A 23,886-nucleotide genomic window follows, 5' to 3' on the forward strand; every position below is an offset into this window, starting at 1 on the left:
ACGATCATTTGTTTGACTTTACTTCTCTGCACATCCAACTGGCTTAAACAACAGCTCTTCAGCGGTCTGATATCATTCGATTCCAGCGCGCACTGAAGCAGCAGTGATGGTTGACTTGTCGCTGCCGCACGTTTCGCTCTAATTGTCATTGCAAGAGGTTGCATCAACGTAGTGCGTCTGCCGCGCTGTGACACCGCAGCATCGTGTTTACTGCTGGATGGAGACGTATTTCTCATATCATTCTATCGCAATAAAAACCCTTCATATTTTGTCACCAAAGACTCGCTGCGTACCACCTCTTTATTAGCTAACGTTAGCAAACTAAAAGGCTAACGGCCAACGTTAGCTTTGTTTGACGTTAACGTAAAACTTTACACACTCAGATGTTGTGAATCAAAAAGCGCATAAGAGAATAAACACGTTGCCTCGGCGCACACGGGAACTGTGACACGCGCGCACTTCAAGCTTCCATGTTGCAAGAGAAACGCTGAATGTTGTTGCAATAAAAAAAAAAAACCTTTACTGCCTAAAGTAATTGACCTTGCAGCTTTGATCTGTCTTTGGATCCGTGTCGAGATCAATAGTCGCTGTGTGGGAACCCCGAGCTGTACAGTCCACACCGGGACTAAGAGGCACGGAGGAGTGAGTGGGGAAGTGTGACGTATTTGCTTCTTGATGGTTGCTATCAGATGAGATTTGCCGACGAAGGTGGGAGTGTCTCAGGACGAGAAGAGGGGAGACCGATATGGTGTCGCAGGGTCAGGAGAGAAAAGAGCGTGGCGGTAACGTGGGCCGCAGGGCGGAGGAGGTCAGTGCCGCAGAGTTCTTCCCAGATGCAGAACGAGACCAGATGAAAGAGGCTGCAGCGAGTCCATCGGAGAGGTTGGTCGACAAGTGAAGACGCAAAACCGCAGCATAGTGAGAAAAGCTTAGTTTGGCCGACGCGGTGCCTGTTCTTTTCATTCGGCAAATGCGTGGTTCTATACGGTTTTTATACCTTTTTATGAAAAGTGTTTCATGAGCAAAAAGAGGTCATAATAAAGGTGAGTTTTGAACCCTTTACTCCGGATCTTAAACCACTATACTAGCATAGCTTTATAAAGAGAGACATGCTAATATTTGCTGGCAAATTACCATTTAAATTAAAGCAGCACTTTGGAGTTATACAATTGTTTTTATTGTTTAAACATGAACTGGAACAACCCACAGAGGACCAGGAGGAACAGCCTGGAAGTGCTGCTCCTCCTCCTCCTCCTGCTGCTCCTCCTAAACCCACCATGAGTATGTTCAAGGCAAACGTTGATTTTGATACTTTTTGAAAAAAAATTATCAATATAATTTAAGAACTCTGCAGAGCTTTCACAGCGAATTTATTTATTTATTTCCTCCACTAACAGTCAAAACTCCGACCGTTTGACTGGTACCGGATGTTCGCGGGATTGAACCTGAACGTTCAGTAAAGCCCATTTGAATCTGGTTATGATGGATGGTTAAGCTGTGCTCCTCCTGCTGCTGATATGAAGGTCTACGCTTTAATGGCAAATATATCTATATAAAGAGAACAATCCAAGCAACAAATATAGCTGAAATTATGACTAAATGTTTACGACGGGCAGTTAACCTTGAGGCCACATTTCTCCTCTTCTCCTCTCCAGAAGTGGGGCTAAAATTACAGTTCACCATGAATGTGGAGTTTTCTGGCAAGTGGTTGAGATATTTTCCTCTTTTATAATGTTTGGCAGGTGGACACAGCGAGTTATTGCCAGCAGCTCACACGCCAGGGAGAATAAAATCTCACTTTAATGTAACGGGGCCTCGTGACAACACTTACCTTTCATAACTCATTTCCCCAGGCGACCTTGTCGCCGCCACATTTCACTGAGACAATTGAAGGCGATATTGTTTGACATATTTTCAATGACGGCGTGAAAGGCGCCTTTTAACAGATGTCCTCTCGCGACCGCCGACTCCTCAAATTAATGAGGTTGGCGCATTCTTTGGACAGATTGATGATGATTGGTGTCTGAAGGACGGGCGGCAACAACCCAGGACGACGACGACAACGAGGGGTCCTTTCAATCCGTTTACGCGTCCCACAATGCACCGGCCTCCCAAAAGCAACGTTTTTCTGTGTCGAGCTAAAAACGTCTCTTCAGACGTCCACGCCGCTCTGTTCTTACGCTGTTAAATCAGCGCAGGGGACTGGTGACGTCGGCTCGAGCCGGTCCGGTTTCCACCCCCCGGAGACCGCTGCCGACACGCAGATGGTTCTGGACGGGTCCTCTGCCCGCAGCGGCCGCTCCTCTGACGACAGAACGCTCATCAAGCTGAACTCCTTAACGGACACACGTTGGACGTGCAAAGCATAACTTGGGCGAAGGGGAAAACGGCGGGACGATTGCAATGTAAAGCCATCATTTTTTCCTTGCCCCTTTTTGGAGAACAGCTATATCTTGACATATCAGTAAATATTAAAAAAAAACATCTGTCCAGTGGCTGGCACGGCAACTGGGACTTACCCAGAGAAAGACACAAAGGTCACTCCCGACACTTTCACACAGGTGAGACGGTCCTTCGTGAGCAGAGTTTGATGAGGAAGTTACTCTTGAGGGAATGTGCGATGCTTGTCTCCGTTTTGAAGAGGCGTGATTATAGGGGGGGAAAGAAGAGACGGCGCAGCGCCGTCTGACACTCGTGTGTCCATTAGTCCCCACAGGCTCGGGTGCCTGCAGCTTACCAGTTCTGGTGCCAACGCTGCATGATATGAAGAGCTCCTCAACATCACAGTCGGCGAGCTCTTCAGCTGAGGAGGAGGAGGAGGAGGAGCTCCCAAATTGCACCTCGGGTGCCGGTCCTTTTGTGCCGTTGTGGTTTTTGGAGGGGAGAATCCAGTCTAGCGTCTACTCGTCTTCTCTTTTAAAGCGTCATTGACGTGGTTTGAAGATGTGCAGAACGACCCGTGTCGTTTGTTCTACGCGCCCGCTGCCGTGTAGGAGGCATGAGAGGACCAACCCACGCCGCCCTGTGGAGCATGTCCTAGTCTTGAGTTTGGGTCCTTCGTGTGTCTCAGCGATTCAGTAATCACTCTGGAGTCTTAGACCCGTGTAGATGTTTTTGTGTAGGTGACGCTGTCGCCACTAAGACGACTGCATGCTAGGAAACAGATGCTGCTATTTCACGGGGAGGGAGATGCACTTATGGATAAACACGGTGCTTTTTGTGGAGTGACGGCGAATGTCAGCAGAACTCTGTACTTACAAGAAGACTCCATAGGATCCCCTCAACGAAGTGTTCCCTCAAAGGATATCGGATATTTCTACCGCCTCACACATTAGTAAACAAATCTCTTTCCCGTCGCTCCTTTTTCAATTGTCTTATTTTATAATATCTTATTATCCAGTTTTTGCCCCCGATGAGATGTCATCAGGTAGAGTACACTGCCTGGCAAAATGCATTAACCATCCTCTTTTGTTGCATTACACCCTGATATTTAGATCGATTGGGCTTTTGTGTATTTGACCTACGCACAGTGAGTGCATATAAGTGGGCGTTGACATTGTTGCAACGCCCATTTGTCAGAGTAAGCTCGCCCTGAAGCCCACACAGCTTTGTCTATTTGACTCTATTAAACAACACGCTGTACTGAGGACACTTTTGAATTGGAGATTCAGATCATAAAATCATGCTTACAATGTTTACTGAGATAATTAATCCACTGAGAAGTTGAATTTATGTTCGGATGGCACGTGGGGACGCCCGTGTCCCCCGGTGGTCGGTGCAGTATTTAGCGGTCGTTTCGGAGTGATTTGTTCAGCGGTGTTGAAGCGACTGTTCCCCTGGACTTTGATCCGCCTCCCTCCGTGACCCTCTTACCCCCCCCCCCCCACTCCGTCTCTCTGATCTCATGCTCTCCCTCTCACCCTTTTTTACAACCGACTGCTCCCTGGTATTAGATGTGTTGTTATTGTCCTTCTATGAATAAGAGATGCAGCCTCGGGCACTTTGCTGCTGGAGGAGCAGACGTGCACACACACACACACACACACACACACACACACACACACACACACACACACACACACACACATACGTGGTGTGTTGCAGACTCCTGTGCAGTGAAAGGTGATGATACCCGTCCCAATTTTATAAACATTGTCCTTGTTAGTACTTTTATATTTCACTGGATGATGCTTAACCAATTAAAAAAAAAAGATCATGCTATTTCTTAGATTGAGGCGATGCGCTGAAATGCCAAAGAGAAATCCGTTTGCTTTTGTTATTGCGGTCGAGCAGTCAATTAAAAACTTCTGCCCCGCGACTCAGTCCGGGCATCACCCCCCACCCCCCCAAAAATGTGAAACTTTTGATTTCAGGGAAGTAGAGCTGGGTGAGTTTTTTGTCATTGCCAGTTGTGTGCATCTGCATCTGGACGTGCGCGCAGTCCGCTGGAAAATGCTGCGATGCAAATACCTACGTTCTCATTTTGGAAAAATCTAAATGGCTCAGTGGCTCTTATTTAAATCATGCAGAGGTTTGTTTATGAGCGTGCGAGGCATCTTTCCCGTCGTCCATGCTGCTGCTCCTCGTGCTCTGAAGGCGCTTTGGTTTTCTCGTGTTCTTTTCGGTTTCCCCACACGCCCCTAGTTTAGTTGGCAACAGACGCTCAGGGGCACATGGAATCTAATTTAGCCAGTAGTCAAGAGTGTGTGTGTGTGTGTGTGTGTGTCCTTTTATTGGCATTAAGCTGAGATAGATTCTTCTCATTTACGCAGACCTTATAGAGTCAGAGACAAAGTGGGGAAAAGGGAGAAAATCATGTCTTCAGTGGAAAAGGCACGTCTCCATTCTTTGCTTTTTTTGCTAAGATCCCTCTGTATTCATTGGACTTTATGTAATTTGCTCTTAGTCTTTTTGATGATTTGCAGTGTAGTAAAATATTATGTAGTAAACATGAAATATATATTGCTGAAACGCTCCTGTTGCCAGTGTTTTAGTTTCATAGTCGGGGAGCCAAAGTCTCAAACATGGGCTGCCATACTTTTTATTTGTTTTTTTCTGAGGGTCTGATTTTTATTTTTTATTTTCCTCAAATCCTCAATGGGTTGAGAGTGCTGCCAATAAATGCATTCCAGATACACAGAACTCATGTGCTGACATCCACTGATAAAAGAACTCTTAACACATTTCTACTTGATTTTCAATTTCAATGCAAATTTTTTTGGGCATTTTCTCACTTTTTTTTTTACAATATTTTCATATTTACTTCATTGGGAATCAACTATTCCCCTACGTTGTGACATCATTCAGTATGCCATTCGTTTCACCAAACAAAAATTCAAAATCAATGGATCTGTGAATATGTTGGTGAGCAACAGGCCCAGAACCTTAATAGAGTTCTACTCGCAAAATTCCGAAAGACATACAGGATATTTAGCACGGTTGTTACTGTCCACATTATTAAACATCAAGGCCCCTTAAAAAGGCATCTTTTTAATTTCAACTGTTCTCCCAATGGAAATATGTCACACAAGACGTATGATGCAGCAAAATGACTCATTTCTTTATTGCCTCAGTAGATGACAACTATTAATACAAAGTACATTGCAAAATAATTTAACATAATTAATAATCAGGGGGGCGAGTTATACAGCAGCGTGATAAAAGATGCACTCACTCACTCACACAAGCGGCCTCCTTGAACATCTGCTGGGGCTTCACATTGGCTCGAGCACAGGAGCATCCTCTGCAGGCAGAGAGGGAGGGAGAGCAAAAAGTGTGGGAGAGGGGGAGAAAAAACGTGAAGGAGAGGGAAAAAGTGACAGAGTGAGACGAGCGAGTGAACGACAGTCGTTTGTCTGCTTTGTACTTTTGTAAGAAGGTTCTCAACATAAGTTAAAAGGGAGATCACTGTCCGCATCTGTCCCGGTGCTGATATCCGTCTATAAAAGAGTTCAGAATTCGCCCCCGGCGACCCACCGGAGGGTCACGCCCCACGGTTTGAGAACGACTGGATTCAACAATTCCTTCCTTCCCGGCGCTGAGTTGTGTTTCTTTAACTCTCCACCCTGGTTAAAGATGGCTGAAGAAAAGCTTCGTCTGGTCTCTCCTTGTCTCGCCGTCTCAGGGCGACTACGATCCCGTCAAGACCCGAGTCCTCCACCTCAAAATGAACCCCACCGCCACCGCCAAGCAGCAGCGCCAGCAGGACGGTGAGGCCCTGCGGGAGGAAGTGACGCGCCTCCGGGAGGTGGTGCGCTCGCTGCGGGACGGCGGCGCGGCGGCCGCTCTGCAGGACGAGTCCGGCCTCAGCTTGCCGCCGCCGAAGGAGGTTCTGGGTAAGAACAACAAGCGGGGGGGGGCTGTAAAATGTAAACACGCAAAAAAAGCATCAACAAACTAAGCCGTAGTTCGACGCTTCATATAAAGGGCTGAATATGAACTGCGGTTGGGTAGTTTGTAGCCATTCGATCACTCTGATCACTCACCGCGGGGGGTTCTGGCGTAGGCGGGCGGGAAGACGCAGCAGCAACATCTGGCAGCGAAGGAAGCGTGAGATGTCGTGTCCGCGCGGCTCGATGGGGAAAGTGTAGCCATGACGGGGTTAAATGTTTAATTTGAGCTCGGGGAGGTTCGTCGCCAGAAGTCTGTTGGATGATTTTTCTCCTGAGGAGCAACTTTCTCTTAACAATTCCGTTCACTCTGGTCTTTGTTATTTTCTTTAATTTTGCCTTTCTGCTCCGGGTCCATTCTTCTCCGGAAATGATAATGGAGTTTCCCAGCGATGTGCTCAATTGAACTTCTAGCAGATAATGTGTGATATGTGTTCTTATCGTCAAACCTGGGTCAAAAGCAACGGGATGTCTGGGAACGTATCAAAAGACAAGCTGAATGAATGTCATGTATTTGAGATTGGCGCAGATTTCATTAACAAGGTATTACTTCATGGGGCAAAGCCGTATGTATATCTATATATTTTACACTAACGACATGAAGTCACTTGTGCAATTAAGCCTTCATCATAAAGAGACCTCTGGAAGTTATTAACTTTCTTTTCAATACAACACAAATCCCCGATTGTGCTGCAGTGCATTACAGGCGTAGAGTAATCATCATTATGGGTACTTTCAGGATTTTATTAGGATTATTTTTATGTAACCATAATTTAGTAATTGATGTGTTATTTTCCGTATATTCTACATCAACCGTATCGCTTCGATGTTGTGATAATTGCTGTGGTGCAACGAACTAATTGACTGCACTCAAAATGTCCAATTAGAAACATGTTAAATGAAGCTCAACACTTATTGTTTAATTTGGCTCATCTTTGCACTTGAAAACCATTTAATTAAAACCATCGAAGAAGTAGAATCAGCTTCACGCTGGACCGTTTTCCTGAGGGTAACTTCTCATTGGGAAGTGAAATTGAACATATTGCTTTTACACCCTCTGCTGCGGGGCTTCAGGGGGCAGGTTTGGACCGGTCTGTAACGGAGCCGGCGATGGAGTTTGTTTCCAACCTTTTTCTTTCTCCTTCAAGTCATTGAGTAAACCGACCAAGTCACATGTCAATGTATATTTAATGGGACATACAGTCTGATGAACTGACCCACATGGTGACCACTGCAGGACGTCTGTGTAAAAGAAGCCATTGGAGGGATTGTGAATATTGCATCGGCGGTTTACGCCACATTTATCTGACATTTGAGCAATAACACTTGACGGCCTTTTTATTTTTTGACAGAATCAGTGTTTTTGTCTCAGCGACGGTTGGTTTTACTGATGGAATCCTCAAATGATGACACATCAACAACCATTCAATCTAATTTCCTTCACAGGAATGAATGAAATGTTAAAAGTTTTCTTTCACTTTTTAGAATCAAGTATTACCAAATAGCCCGTTTTCACACATCTTTCGTGTAGAAAAGCCTCTGCTTCTCCCATTTGAACTTGACGAGCCTTCAGAAGTCTCGAGCAGCAGATGCTTCTCGTTCTTTAGACCTCCTGCTGTGCTTTGTTGGTAAAACCACGGCTGCTTTGTGTCGTCTCCCATTTAGTTTATTCGCCCATGTTCCATTCTACGGATACAAACGCACAGGCCAGGTTAGTTGTGTATACGATACAGAATCATCATCTGGTTCTAAGGGACCCGCTGGGACCAATTAGGGGTAAAAGTCAGAAATCACCAACTCCAAAACTTGACAGTTGGCGTAAAAAGAAACTTCTTACCCCGAATGCTTTGAACCGGCAACTGAGCACACGCACACCACTCAGTCTGACACCAACGCGTCCATTTCCCCGCGTTCGATTCCACGTCGTTGCAGTAAAATGCTTTCCTGCTTCCCCTCGCCGCCACTCGAGCATCCGCAGCCATTTTTCGGGGGGGGGGGTTTGATGGCTGTCACGTGGAGACAGTCGTGTCACAACGCTGAAGTCTTGAACCGGTATTTATCGGCGCTGACTGACAGTCGAGAGGAGGCCGGTCGCCCTGGAGACGGACGGACGGACGGCGAGAGAGACGCGCTCGCCGGCTCCTCGAAACCCATCCGGCGCCGTGCTGGATGGTGGCAGATTGAAATCTACCGGCCTCAGCAGAGGCGGCTGTGAGTCGAGGCCGGTGCTGCAGGTGTGTGTGTGTGTGTGTGTGTGTTTTGACGGCACCAGAGGGTTGAGGACTTGTTTGCTGTAAACGGGTAAATGGCCTCTCGCTTGTTTGATCGCTCTCGGCGAAGTGAGTTCACATTTGAAAACGCTTTCTGAAGATGGGAAGTGAATCAACACCAGCTGAGCGTTCTATGTGCTTTGGTCCAACTGCTTTCTTTTACCTTTTTATTCTGGCGCTCTTGTAATGAGGGCAAAAAATACAACCAATTACTGCAATTTATTGAGAGTAAATTGAGCACTTTTCACCGCGTGTGGAGTCTTTGGAAAAGACCAAACATAAAAAGCATCAACTCACCTCCCTTTTGTGGCTGGAATGTTGATTGCGTACATAAAGAGGGACGTTGTAAAAACCCACTGCGGGAATGTCTGACCGTATTCTGTGTGTGTGTGTGTCTCAGATTTACGCAAGCAGATGGAGAGCTCCGAGCTCAGGAACCAGAGGCTGAAGGAGGTGTTTCAGAGGAAGATCCAGGAGTTCCGCACCGTCTGCTACGTCCTGACCGGCTATCAGATCGATATCACCACCGAGAACCAGTACAGGCTCACCTCGCTCTACGCCGAGCACATGGACGACTCCCTGCTCTTCAAAAAGGTACGCGCACCTCACACGGGGCACCACGCGGACACACACACGCACGCACATCGCTTTGCCTCTGAGGGGCCCGGAAGCAAACCAGGAAGCCTGAAATAGATTTTAAAAAGCATCCGTAACAAAAGCGCCTCGGCCCTTCCCTTCAGTCCATGAGAGAGCGGCTCAGTCGCATGTGACTGAACACGGCCGCTGTTAATAGTGCTCTATGTTTCAGGTGTTGGGAACTTTTATTTAGTCGCTGCATTGCTTTCATTGATTCATTGCTGCCTGGAAGTGAAGACAGTTTCATCAAACATACAGGATTGTAGGAAGTGATAAAAGTGATGCATGCACGTGTGATGACAAATCGGAACGCCGTATCTGGCATTTGGTTTGCGGTAGTGATAGGAAGCGCCTCCGTGGAACTGCATCAATGTATTTCAGCACATGCACACACTCGCCACGAGCCTCCCGGCGGCGCGTGTACCGGTAAGCGAGCGCATCGTGATCAGTAACGCAGAGGTGTGAAGTTAAAAGGGAGATCGCTGTCAGCGTCAGCGTTCCTACCGGCTGCAGCATCTGCGCCGGTGCTGATATCCGTCTCTCCTCGGGATCCTTCAGGAACGCTTCAGGAAGTGCAAATTTGACCTTGCAAGGTGTTTTTTTTTTTTTCTTCTCCCTTTTATGAGTCCCCCACGTCCACATTGAGGCACCATTACGCCCCGTTTTAGCTTTGTACCCAACTCAGCCATGCAGGCAGAGGGACTGTGTGTGTGTGTGTGTGTGTGTGTGTGTGTGTGTGTGTGTGTGTGTGTGTGTGTGTGTGTGTGTGTGAGAGAGTGATGACTGGGCAATGTCACCGGGTCGGGCTGCATGAATCGATCACTTCTCCACTCATACAACCTCCACGTGTGTGACCCTCCCTCAGCTGTTGAACAAATCCTCCTTTTTTCTTTTAAAGTAGCTTTACAGTAAAATAAATCATCTTGTTGTTCTCCCTTCGCACTCGTCTCCTTACTCCCTCCTCCCTCGCGCCCCCCACACACGCCACCTTCTCTCCCGTCTTTGTCTGCCTCTTGATCTGTCTGATCGGAGTGTGCGGCACGAGCTAATCAGCGTCGCGTTGCGATGTGATAGGCGGCCTCCAGCAAGGGCCGACACGGGAGCCGTCACCTTGGCGCGGGACGATGGCTCGAGAACGCGTTTGAATGGTGTTGGGGAGTCCAGGAGAACGCGAGGTGTGGACGGGGATTCGAGCGCGGCGTGCGGGCGGCCACATGCGTGTTTCCTCCCCCCCACTCGTCACGTCCGATCGGCTGCATCGAACCCACCTGCGACCCCGCCAGAAGAGATAACTCACTGTCAATATGCGTTAACCTCAGACACCGGCGTAATACCCTCATACTGCGCAGTGTTGCGCTCACACACTCTCAACCCCTCTCCTTCACATCACAATTACCTCCGTCCCTCATGCATACAGATGTGCAAAGACACACACGTAACAGATGCTAAGACTTCCTCTATTAGTATGCAAGGTGCTCTCTGTGTGACACGCACATACCTGTTGGCCTACAGGAGGCACACAACCCTCGCACTCACATTTAAAGCCACACACACACTGATGACAATGTGCATAACCTGCGTAACGTGCTTGATACGTGCGCTCGTGGATGAGTGGGGGGCTACTCCGGGATTGTGGACGGGAAGCCTACAAATAGGATTCTAATGTTATTCACCTCAGTAACAGGGTTGCCACATAATCCTGCTAATATCCCCCTCTAGCAGAGGCACACAAATCCCCCTCCTGTGGCGTAAGCTGTTTAACCTGCAACTGTCACGTCCCCCCTTCCCACCCTCCCTCCCTCCCTCCCTCTCGCTCCTCATGCCTTCATTCATTTTGTCCCATTTCCATTCAAAGGCTTTTCTTCGCCCCTTAATCCAGGTTCACCGTTCAGCCCTCAAACATTACCATAAGTTGTTAATTGAAATGTTTTGAGTTAAATTGCACAACGAGCTTCTTTTCTTTGCGTTTCACTCGTCCAGTTTGAACCGGGATGCAAAGACACGACGACGATGATGATGATGATGATGATGGTGATAATGACAGAGAGGGACGTTTTGTTTATTGTGTCTTCGTCAGTCTTTGTCGCTCCGATGTTTTAATTCAACCCTCCAGCGTCTGAACATAAATGTCATCTTGAATAGTCGAGGGATGTTTAGTTGGCGGGTCAACAGTAAATGCCACACAGAAGCAGTGTGCAACGTCTCAAAGCGAAGAGTCATTTCAGGTGCAGAGCAGCCGCGCGCGTCCAGTGGCGCTCGTCCTTACTTGTATAACGTGTATAAGGCCTTGTGTCGTCATCGCACATAAATACAACTGAGCTCACTGGATGCAGTCGGGGTCGGTTCCTCCTGAGAGGAGTTTCGCCATATTGGCACCTTCTTGCTGTTGTTTTTGATCGATCTACTAAATTATGAAGTCGTGGGAGGTCAGAGGTTAAGGCCGTCAAAGTCGACAGTCTTCTTTTAATGCTGCAAACGAGAAGAAGTCATCGCTGGTTTATGTGGATAAAAAGTGTCTGTCAATCCATTCCCGTGACGACAGGAAGGTTCTAGACGAGGGAGAAGGTGCATAAATTGCACATTTATATCTGTAGCTCGACCCTGAGAGGGCTGATTAGCAGCAGTGATTATGCATTTATGAGGCTCCGCTAATCAGCGAGACAAACGTCTCAACTGTGAGTATTTACAGCGCTTGTCTCCAGAAGTTCGGAGTCTTGCGACGTTAACGAGTATCCGTTTCAGCGCTCAGACGAACACAAAGTCCATAAAAGTCAGTCTGACAAAACGCAATAATGACTTTGTTGGAAGTTTCTTTTATGCACTCACAACAATTAGTTTCCCCCCATCCCCCCTTTCTTAATTCCCTCTAAGTTATTAGGAAAATAGACCAAATTGTCACCCTGTAGTGCTGACGAGACTCTGAATGAAGCCAAGCATTTTTCAGATAAAGACTTGAAATTGAGAAACTCCATTGGAGCAACTTTAGTTGAAGAAAACAACCACCGCGGGAAGCTGCAGGCGAAGCAGCCGACTCGTGTGTCTCTGTGAGTAATCTCCCCGAGCAGCCGCTGCTATTGATTAGCTCATTAACAAGTAAACACACTCGCCCACAGCGGAGACGCTAAAGTTCCACATGTTCCCCCTCGACCGATGCGCTCGATCTGTTTTACTCTTTACCTCCCCCGCGCCCCCCCTTCACCTCCTTGACGCCTCCATCTCCGCGCCTTCTCCCCTTCCTAATGAAAGGGGGAGATAGAATCTCAGGGCCGGCTCACTGACGCACGCTCCCACGCGACCGGGGGGGAGGAAGAGGAGAGCGGCGCCGAGCGTTTAAGAAAAGAAAAGACGCGCCGATGGTTTTGAGAAAGGAAAAAAATAAATAAAAAAGACAGCATGAATCGTGTGTGAGAGGACCGTCGATGGAGAACATCTTCTGAGCACCGTGATTAGCGGCTAGAAGCCGGATGGTCGACTCATTAACATTATTGTTTATAATAACAGCTCAAAACTGTTGCCGATGACAGTTGAAGCGGTCGGTCGGGCGCACAAAAGCGTTTATGGTGATAAGCCCCGCCCCCTCTGCCTCTTAGACTAATCAGATCTGATGTCACTGGAGTGTTGGCTACTTAAAACAATAACGGTGATTTTATTATTATTATTATTTATTGAATGGGAAGTAAAGTGTAATGAGGGAGCTCCTCATAAACTGGATGCCAGTGACGGGACAACAGCAGCCGGCCGGTATAAACACGGTCACGGATGAGTTAGAGGACCATCCTGTTTATGATTGCGCTCATCCTTACACACACGTTAAGCCGGACAGTTAATTAGGCGTCAATCGATTTTTGCGCCACTATTAAAGGAACATGCTCAACTGAGGAATTGGCGTTTAAGTGGTCGTGTTGGTGAGAGCTTAAATAAAATACTGCAGCAGCGGATGTTTGCATTCGTTGAGCTGAGCGTAACATGACAGTGACTATGTGAAAAACCTTTTCACTTATATATTGAAGTTACCTCCCCTATAGATCAGCTCCTTACTTTGTTATTGAATCAAACAAACTGAATAAATGTTATTTACCTTATTTGCATGACGGCATGTGAATTTCTGTCTCTAATTTGACCACGTTGTCACTGCTCTGTCCTCTCCATCACAGACTCACACAGACGCGTGCACGCAGGTGAACACGCCGCAGAATGTGTTGGCGTGCGACGCCGGCCGCCTGCAGCAGCAATGCACGCGTAATTGTATCGACTGACCGTGATCTCAATATTAAAATCGTGGTTATCGTTATGGGGCATAATTGTGCAGCTCCTCGCTGCAGAACAAAGACCACGGCGGCTGTAACAGAATGTTCTGTTGAGATGCGGCGCCATTGTTCGAGTATGCAAATGAATGTCCGCGTGCGCCGCCTGTTTATCTTAAATCTGTCTCTGTGCAAAATGGGTTTCTTATTACTGAAATAACAGGGGGGGGAAATATCAGTCATGAGTTTCATCCTCAAAATTCTCATTTCTTTTAAGTTATCTATGATTACTGTGTGTGTGTGTGTGTGTGTGTGTGTGTGTGTGTGTGTGTGTGTGTGTGTGTGTGTGTGTGTGTGTGTGTGTGTGTGTGTGTGTGTGTGTGTGTGTGTGTGTGTGTGTGTGTGTGTGTGTGTGTCAGTATTAATGACTGGGTGTTTATGAATATTTCGGAAACAGAAGGAACGCATGCTGGGGACTGAATCTCACTTTGCTCACTGACTGAAACAAAACACTCTGATATATCGCTGATAGCTATGAAGATAAACATGAGCAAAGCGCTAATAAACAGTAAACACAAAGGCTGATGGGAATACAGGCAGAATAAATTAGTGAGTACGACTTTGTGTTTAAACCTTGGGAGAGAAACCTCCGCGATGGAGAAAGCCCAGAATGTTCACTCTGATTTCTCCTGACACTTTCCTGTCTCGCTTGTCCTCGGGGTGTGTGTGTGTATGTATGTATGTATGTATCATTGTGTGTGTGTGTGTGTGTGTGCGCACGCTTTGTCGGCATCCCTGGCTCCTCTGTTCAATCGGAAAACATATGTCTGCTGTCTCCATGGTAACGCGATACCGCCAGAACCGCGCTGAAGTCCAACTGCGGTTGGAGCAGCTCCCACGCCAGAGTTGTCACATTGTGTGTGTGTGTGTGTGTGTGTGTGTGTGTGTGTGTGTGTGTGTGTGTGTGTGTGTGTGTGTGTGTGTGTGTGTGTGTGTGTGTGTGTGTGTGTGTGTGTGTGTGTGTGTGTGTGTGTGTGTGTGTGTCCTCCTAACCGCCACGTCTCCGGTCGGGTGCAGTGGATGGATGCTGTTGTGGATCGGTAGCTTCTGAGGGGCCACATCAAAGCGTCTTTGCAGGAGAGCGTGTGTGGGGAGTAGAGTGAAGCCCTTTGTGGCCCCGGACGGAGCTGCGTGGAGTCTGATATTTGTTCATATTTGGGGGGGTCGGGGGGGTTTAGACCTCTGTAGCTGGCGGCTCGCAGCCCGGGGCTACGTTAGCCGCTGCTAGCATGACGCCGGCGAATCGCCCGGCTGATGCGGCCAGTTGAAATGTGGCTGATTCTTCGGCACCCGGATTAAAGTGAGAATTTAAGGAATGAAAAATGACATATATTTATTTAGCTGCAACTTTTTTTTTTTTTTGCACTTTAGCTAAATGCTAAATTTGTGGAGTGAGGTTTTCTCTTCACTTCCCCCTCAGTGAGCAAAGATAAGCGGCGTGCTACGGGTGCAGCGCTGTATCGGCTGCAGTGCTTGTGTCTGCTTCTAATTAGCCCCCCAATCTCCCGCCGACACACAGACGGTTTACAGAAGTGGCACTTGATCTATAAACTTTCAAGGCTTTTTATAGCTGCATATATATATATATATATATATATATATATATATATATATATATATATATATAATGGGAAGTAATGGAGCTAAAGTAAATTATATATACGAGGTTTATTTATTTCCAAATACTCTAATTTGGTTTCTTGCTGTCGTCGTGCGGCTCGGACATGAGGCAGGTTTATGTTTCACGTTCGCACTGGGGATGTCAACACATATTCTATAGTTGTTAAAAACAACTATTCGAATGTGAAAATTAATATTCAAATGTAAAAAAAAAAAACAACACAACAGAGGCGACTGCGGGTGGGCGCGCGCCTGACTACTGACTGTATATTGCATGAATAAAACAGACTAGAGAAGCTACAACAGCTTCATGCACTGGTTTGATTATTTGTCGTTTCATGCCAAGGAAAAGTTCTGTGTTTACGGCACAGCTCGCTCGGAGCGTTCGATGTCGGTACTGTAAAACTTCAATTTTACAGTAAAAGTACAGAAACTTCAATCACTGAATGAAGCCTGACATCTTTGGGACAAGAATCGCAACCTTAAATTGAGAGAGTGAGTCTTGGCCGTTAATTTACTTATCTTTATGTTAACTTAAATAAATTACCTATACAAGTAGTTATGTCTCATTGTATTAATTTGTCCTGTTATTGACGTGTCTAATGCACAACCAGATATTCGAATATATTCGAATATCTTTCAAGGCTTTTTATAGCTGCATATATATATATCTCGAATATATTCAAATATCTGTGTTTTTTAAAGCGAATATTGAAACGTTTTGAAAAAGTAAACATAATGTTGTTTTTGTCGGCGCTGCATGCGGCCCTTGGTCGTGCCGCCCATCCCCGTATGTAGCCGGGGTGATTGACAGGCTCCACAGCTTCACAGCGTGAGACCTTCACTGACCTCCTCTACTCCGTAAATGTGACAACCTTATTCTCATTTCCATGACGCGTCGCTCCGTTACGAGACGTTCACACCTCCCGTGTTGCTGCACATTCACGTTTCATTTAGAGAAAACTCACCTGTTGCCGAGCGCCTCCACATTCCAGCAGCTCACCGGTCGCTTTTTGAGTTTGATCTGAAATACATGCAGCATATTACGTGTTCCATTGAGCTGTCAGTCCTCCTGCATATAAAATAAGTGTTTGATATGTCGGCCGGTCTTTAAATGGATTGGACGGGTTCATTGTGTAAAAGTCCAGACTTTGTTTAATTCCTCACAAGAGGTCGTTCACTTTAACTAGCTGGTTAATAACCTGTCAATCACTCATCAAAGGTGACATTCAGGGCAGAGCAGAGATGCATCTGTCAAACACATTTCCCCCCTCAATGACAAAATAATTAAAAACGGTAACACCAGGAAATTGCTGTTCAGAACCAAGGAGGACACAGTTACGGTTCCCGTAATCTCGATGAGCCGCTGCCTGAGACTGAACAAAGCTCAACCAGCGACGTTCACGCACGCCGCACGCGAGGCGGCGGCTCCCACGCGACTCGATGGATCTTTTTGAGCGGGTGGAATTCCTCATCCTCATCTTCTTTGCCTCCGACAGGAAGTGAGGACACGGACGCCGACAAAGACGGTCGGCCGTGTTCTTTAGCGGGTCGGCTGTGAGATGTTAAGAAGGAGGCTTTGAAAAGGAGTTCTAATCGAACGCAGGCCTGCGGTTTTATTAATAGGCCGCAGTCAGAGACGGCTGCTGCTCCGCCTGCAGGAACGTGAGCACCGTCGTGAGCCGGATGAGTTGATTCACGACATCGGCAGGTTTCAGTAAGTCAAAACTGAACCGATTCCCTGTTTTAATTGACGATCCGGACATCAGTCGTTCAGAAAGTAAATGTGCCCCGTTACATATTAATTACTGCGCAGACCGATGAGTACCGCTTTAAAAACTAAACAATATGCTGATTAGAACATAAATATGAATAGAATTACTTTTCTACTCTCTGACATCCTCCCGACTGCGAGAAAAAAAAAAATCAGCATTTATATTGGAAGCTCATCATCTGCATACTTCTGATTATTCAATGTATTTGCCTTCTGCTTTCTCTTCTCTTTTTTGTTTCCTTTTTGTTTTAAACCCACCGCTCGCCGTCCGGGGCGGTGGAATTGTCTGCCGTCGCTGGGGCGGTTTCCGGGTGCGCACGTGGGGAAGAGATCAAAGTGTGAATGGGAAGCGAATCGGATGTTTTAGATGGGGAGCAGAGGAGCCCCTCGTTAGCGGTGCGGTGAGCCGCGACCTGCGCGCCACCACCTCCATACGAGCCCGTCCGTCACGCAAATGGAGTCGCAGAAGATCGGTGCAAAGTCGCACGTTGAGTCTGCGGGGGCCGGCGAGGCCGTCTGAGTGCGTTCAACGAGTTCACGTTCACAGAGACGATTATTCAGATAATGGAAACGTCTCATCAAGGATGGAAATGAGAACGCGCGGCTCCTCCGAGTCCTGTGGTTTCTGCTTTTTATCTGCGCTTTCTTTTCCTGCATCACAACCACCCAAATTAGTGTAGCAGTAATAGTCTGTTACACTGACGTGATTAATACGGATTCATTTAATCAAGTTTGGTTCATTTACATGCGACAATCATGTAATTGTTTGAATATTTAAATATGAAAAGAAGCAGTAACTTATTATTAGCCATTTAAAGTCTTATCTCATCATATTCAAATAAAGATTGGTGTGTGTGTGTGTGTGTGTGTGTGTGTGTGTGTGTGTGTGTGTAATTTAAACACGTACACACATAGTCTTTCTATAAGTATTTCAAAATGAAACGCCACTTTAGCCAGACAAATTAGAACAGGGGCCATGTCGGGCATGGCGGTTGCCCCTGGTAACCCAGTGCTTTTTGGATGAGCGCCGCGTGGCAGACGGGGAGGAGAGGGATGGAGAGCGGAGCGGGGGAAGATTGGCGAGCGCGTCGGTAGAAAGAGTCTGAGGTTATTTGGCCTCAGTCGGGTGGGGGGTGGGGGGTGGGGGGGTGTTTTGGGGGGAGGAGGGTTGTGAGGTGATTGTGTGTAACGACCCGGCGCTTTAAGGCGGCTCCTCAGCAACGAGATGCCGCGTGTGAAGGAAGCAGAGAGCCGCTGTAAACGCATTCCACCGGCTGCAGAGAGCTTAAAAAAACTAAACCAGTTTTTTGGTTGTAATGTTAACAAATGGGTTGTTGCTGCTGCTGCAGTACTGAGCCAACACACCACATAGGACAGAAGAGCAGAACACAATTACAATTACTGACTCGGTCTACGTCGGGATTGTCATTCAGGCGGCGTGCGGCTCCTCGGGTGGATGAGGTCACTGTGAGGCCCCCCCCCCAGCATCTCATGCCAGGCAGCATCGATTTCCGTTAATTGGGTCGACGATTGAAAGGAGGGGAAGAACGAGGCCGCGCTCCTCGTCTCCACTGTTGAGGTCCGTCCTCCTTGGACGTCGTACGTCTTTGTTTCTTATCGCTGATCCTGAGGAAACGTTCGTCCGTCTTCCATCTCTGTTTTTATTGTCGGGCAGAGACTCTCCTGCGTGACGCTCACGCCTCCTGAATGAGGAAAGTTGTCTTCAAATGTAACTTTTTGTTGTTTTCAGAAAGGTCAGAACGGGTTTAAAACCCCTAATAAGGAAGCGTAAATATGCAAATGTTCATTGATAAGGTCAATATTTGAATAAAGCTGATTTAAAAAACACTTGACCTTAACTTATTTATTTTCTCCACCCAAGAGGAAGGAGATGCGTAGGATAAAAAATAACAAGTCCTGCTAACCGTGTGGCCTTCTGGGTTACATGAAATAAAAAATAAAAAAGCTTCTTTTTTCCAACTGGGACTGCACTTTTCAGCCCTCATATTATACACGTTTCATGTTTACCAAAGCTACATTTGGTAGATTTAGCTTCCAAAATATCACCAGAAATGAAATCTGTCATCTGAACTTTTCAGCGTTGTGTTCGAACCACATGAGAATATTATTTAATGAAGTCCGTAAGCAGCACTTAGTCAGGCAGATCAGCTGAAAAACTATTCCAGCTCAATTTTTAGTTGTTTAAGCAGCTTTACTTTACTGGATGAGCATGCTTACTTTATTAAATCAGTTATGCACCATATTTGTGTAGCATCTGTTAACAATTGAAAGAATTGTAATTTATTCAACCTGAGGAGCAGCTCATCCGACTAGAGCGCACAGTCACACACAGAGATCATTAGTATGAAACTATCTTTATTTTCCTCACACAGGTCCGACACACAAGCACAAAAGTAGCCGCTCCGGTTTGGATTTCTATGTTCGTGGCTCCTGTTCGTTGGTGTGACGTTATCATTTCAAACGATATGAATCGTCTCTGGCGTGATGATCGCTAATGTCAACGGGCTTCACGCTGCACAGGATGAAGAATGTAAGGAGATAAATAAGATTCCGCGGGAAAACTCGTGTTGCAGACTCTGAGGTCTCCATGGTAACCGGGCTTTGATGTGCGTGTCCCACGTTGCCGGCGTCCGTCTCCATGTTCTGATGAGAGCGGCGGCTGTGCGGGTACGGCGTCGCTCTCGGGGAGAAACCCCCCCCCCCCCGGAGACAGGCAGCAGAGTGAGGGCGCTCAGGCGGAGCGACGGGAGGACGGCTGGATAAAGCTGGTGTGTGATTAGAAAAGCCTCGGCTGGGTCCGGCCGCAGCGTTTTCAGGCCCGAGCGGTGAAATTGCATTTAGAGCACATTTGTGGGAGACGCTCCTCGGAGGCAGATGCGTCTCTTTCTCGAGTGTTTGAGTGGCTCCGTTGTGCATCGAGAGCGTCCCGCTGCTCGAGCAGATGGAGACGCCTTGAATTATCGGAGCCCTTTTGTAAAGAAAGTACCTCTATTCTGAAAGACAACAGAAGGTCGATGCCTGGCGGAATAAACGGCAAAAGTAATGGTAAGAAATGTCATCCTCACTGTTTTTAACGTGGAAAGATCCTAAACTTTTTAATAGGAGTGCACGTTTAAATGTAAAATACCACGGCGGCGTTCTAAGGCGCTTACCACATAACCGCGACAAATCCGGCTGGAGAGCCTCTGCAGCGTGTCATCCGCCCGGTTTCTCCCCTCCGCCTCTTCACTGTACACAGTCGTTACGGGATAATTGCCAATAAATACTGAGGAAGAAGAGCTGCTGCGCTGCTCTGTCGAAACACCTTGTAAACTCTGTTTTTAAAGGTGCAGTGTGGATGAAGTTAGAATGGTTACAATTGTAACAATTTGTTACATATATATATATATATATATATATATATATATATATATAGCTGGTATGGTGCACAATATAATACTTAGGTAGGTATTCTTGAAAATGATCGGCAGATTAATCGAGAGTTGCGGCTCTGATTTGTCAACAAACAAACTTGTGACTTTAGCCGTCACTTTTCAACGTGTTTCTTATTTCTCTTCGAGCGAAACTCCATTAAAGCAGAACGCATAAATAAGTAAGTAAATAAGGACAAAAAACACAAACTCACCGCCAAAAATCCACCGACCTTAAAACTCCTGTTAGCATAATGCTAGCTCGAAGTTAGCTCGAGCTGCTGTGGGTGTCTGCATATAGACAGGAAGTCGTCGGGCCCGATTTCATCAGGCGCCGTTTAGCCTCGGTTTGCAGCCCGCTTGCCAAAGTCATTAGTTTGGTCATGCGCCCTCCTCACCCTCCTCACCCATCTCACCCACCTCGGAGATTTGTCACTGTTCACGCGGAAGTGAAGCTCGCCCGCTGTGTGTGAGGAAGCACACTGATTGCTTTACCCTTTTTTTTTCCTGCATCCAAAATGCTTTCCAATGTGCTACAGCTGAGGTTTGTTTAAATTTAAGGGAATAATGCGAAGCTCAAGAGGGATTAATTTTTAAAAAGGCATATATAACCTTTACGAGTTATTCAGCTCCAAATCACAGACGGGACATTTACCCGCTCGACCTTTCGGAACTCAAGTGTCCACGTGGGACGCGGCGTAGCGGCGTGCAGTGTGAGCCTTCTGGTGATACCGGTGGAATACTCGGTCACGTGACGCCGGTCTTTCCTCCGACGTCTCAATATCTCTGCTGCTCGCTGTCGTCCTCCATCCTGCGATGCTTTAATTACTTCATCCCTCGCTTCCCTCATCCCTTCCTCCTCCACTCCATCGCCCCGAGCTGCTCCTCATTCCTTTTAATTAATCCACACAGATTTAGACACCTTCACCCTGCTGTGAATGGGAAACACACACACACACACGCACAGATGCACACGACAATCCCCTGTAGACAACAACAACTTGAAGTGTTCTTCACTTTGAAAGTTTTTCTCTGGAGTTGCATGCAAAAATCCAGGTCCTAATGTTTGATAATGTGCATTGTCTTCTGATAACTGTGTGTGTGTGTGTGTGTGTGTGCGTGTGCGTGTGTGTGTTTTGCGCACGTAGGGCTCCAGTGGAAGCATGCAGCTCATGGAGACCGAGTTCTCTAAAACTCTGGGCGAGATGGTGGCGCTCCACCTGCATCACCAGAAGAGCCTCCCGGCGTTCCTCTCCGCGGTGACCCTTGACCTCTTCAGCCGGCAGACCACGATCTGAAGTAAATCGATGTCGACTACATTCGAGATGGGATCACTTTTAACCTGTAATTTCCTGTTTTCACCGTTGAATATTCACACGTTTTTCGACTAGTGAATAAATATATATATATTTTTTTCTTTTTACAGTGCGACAGTTGGAAGTTAAATACGCACTGGGAGGAGAAACCTTTGTGCTCCTGTGGATCTTCTGCGTCCTCTCATGTGATCTAAGGAGTCCAATCCAGTGTCCAAACAAGCTCTGAGGGGGCTTGTTTTTTCTCTCCCTGCTCTTAACAGGATTTATCAAAATGAGAACTTTGTTTTTCATCACTATTTCATTCAGTGATGCCGCATAAAGTTGTTTTTTATTATTTTTAATCATTTTATTTGCTTGTCTTGAAGAGGAAGTTTTCTGTACTCTCTACTGTTGGAAAATGATCTTTTTGGCTTCTTCTCACAAATGTTGAAAATAAAAAGATGAAACATGCCAACCTTTCCCTTCATCACATTTTGAACTCGACTGTGGGGACAAAATGTAGTATTGGATCTTCAATATTTCTTCCTCACTCCAACCCGGACAGAGTGCCGAGCGCTTCTACGTGTTTCACCCTCATTTAGTCTTAAGATGGAGGAAAGCAAACCAGCAGACTGGATCTTTCACAGGGATGCAAATGTTTTCCACAGTTGCATTACAGCGGATTCCTCATGTGAGCGTCCGTCTGCTGCCTGGATCCAAATGTTGTTTCCTCTCATTCATATTGTTCACAGCAGCAGATCACAGCGGCGTCGTTAATTCCTGATACTCACTAAGAATGCTGCGCTACGCAGGCCAGAGATAAAACGAGTGAAATTTCTAGACCAAAGAGAAAGTGGCATAAATAAACCCGGCGTGAGGAGGAAGCAGCCGTCAAATACGAGCGAGAAACCAAAGGAAGCGTCTGAGGAACGAAGCCGCTCGTCACAGCGACGCTGGGAGAAGAAGAACCGCCACACGTCTCCGGAGGAAGCGCATCCTCCCGCTCTGTACACGCCACATACTCCCTTTGTTTATTATGTCTCACGCCGCGCCCCCCCCCCACAGCGCTCACCTAGAGGTGATATTCTGGAGGGATTCATGTTAGCTGAGCGATGCACGTCGAGGCTTTTGTCAACCCGACGAAACTACTGTACCTCCTGCTGCTCTGAAATGCAAATGCAATCAATAACACATAGTGTGCAACTCAAACTGAGAGAATATTAATTATTAGGGCTGTCAACATAAATGTATTAATCTATGCGATTAATGTGGCCGAGATTAATGCAAAAAGTATTTTAACGATATTGTACGTTTGTTTTAAATTGACCTCGGAAACGTTATTCCACGTCTGCAGAGGACCACCGCTGTGTCCCTAAAGGACTTTGAAATCGTCCTGCTAAACGTGGGGAGATTGTTGGCACTTTAAATGCTGCCGTTAAATGATGGAGAGCTGAGAGCAAAGTGGAAGAGTCGCATGTTCAACGTGTTCCACCAGGTGGAATTCTGCCTCCAAGATGATCAAATGCGTGTAGTTTTGTGTTTAAAATAACATTAACAATTAAACAACCCCTTTTTCTAAAGTGATTACTCATTAGTTTTAAGATTTAGTCTTTAGAAGATAAAAAAACATTGAAACAACATTCAAGATTAATCGAGATGAATGAAGTTCAAAATGTGCGATTAGTTGATTGTTTTTAATCTATTTACAGCCCTATTAATCCACATTAACTGCAGTGACCGGTCTGCGCTGGCTGCTTGTGGGATTTCACCTCTCTGACGCCGCTGTGTTTAGGAGACACAACTTGAGGAAGCATCACCATCATATTTTTGGGATCTACTGTAACGTAAGAAAACACTCCGATTCAGGAATGCTTAGAGGGGGTCATGATATCCTAAAAAGACATCTGTGATTCTGCTTTTTAACTTTTGTGTGTGTGTGTGTGTGTGTGTGTGTAGCCTCCAGCTACAGAAGCTTTGTTTAAGTCACCAATATTTATTTTTTAAATGTTTCAGCCTTCAGTCACTTTACTCGATGGCTGGTTCCATTTATCAGCCGAGCCGCAAGTAATAAGAAGTAACGCGAGGGGTGTTTTCACGTGATGAAGATGAATGTTACACAACGTGTCTCTCTAACTAAAGTTGGGTTATTTTTAGACGGTATGTTCTG

The 23,886-nt window shown here is 46.5% G+C and overlaps 1 protein-coding gene across 4 annotated transcripts in view; it reads left to right on the top strand.

Moving 5' to 3' along the window:
• mad1l1 (mitotic arrest deficient 1 like 1) overlaps positions 1 to 22,191 on the top strand; it is a 35,303-nt gene extending 13,112 nt beyond the window's left edge. For 2 of the 4 annotated variants that reach the window (XM_040187076.2, XM_040187078.2), the window contains exons 16-19: positions 6,125 to 6,335; positions 9,060 to 9,253; positions 21,573 to 21,768; positions 21,851 to 22,191. In XM_040187076.2, the coding sequence (XP_040043010.2) occupies positions 6,125 to 6,335; positions 9,060 to 9,253; positions 21,573 to 21,722 (555 nt within the window). In that variant the 3' untranslated portion in view covers positions 21,723 to 21,768; positions 21,851 to 22,191. The remainder of the gene's footprint in view (positions 1 to 6,124; positions 6,336 to 9,059; positions 9,254 to 21,572; positions 21,769 to 21,850) is intronic. The other 2 variants (XM_040187077.2, XM_078079555.1) reach the window with 1 other exon arrangement.
• The last annotated feature ends 1,695 nt before the right edge of the window (positions 22,192 to 23,886 follow it).

The sequence above is a fragment of the Gasterosteus aculeatus genome, chromosome 9 (genome assembly GCF_964276395.1).
Source record: "Gasterosteus aculeatus chromosome 9, fGasAcu3.hap1.1, whole genome shotgun sequence".
Taxonomy (NCBI): Eukaryota; Metazoa; Chordata; class Actinopteri; order Perciformes; family Gasterosteidae; genus Gasterosteus; species Gasterosteus aculeatus.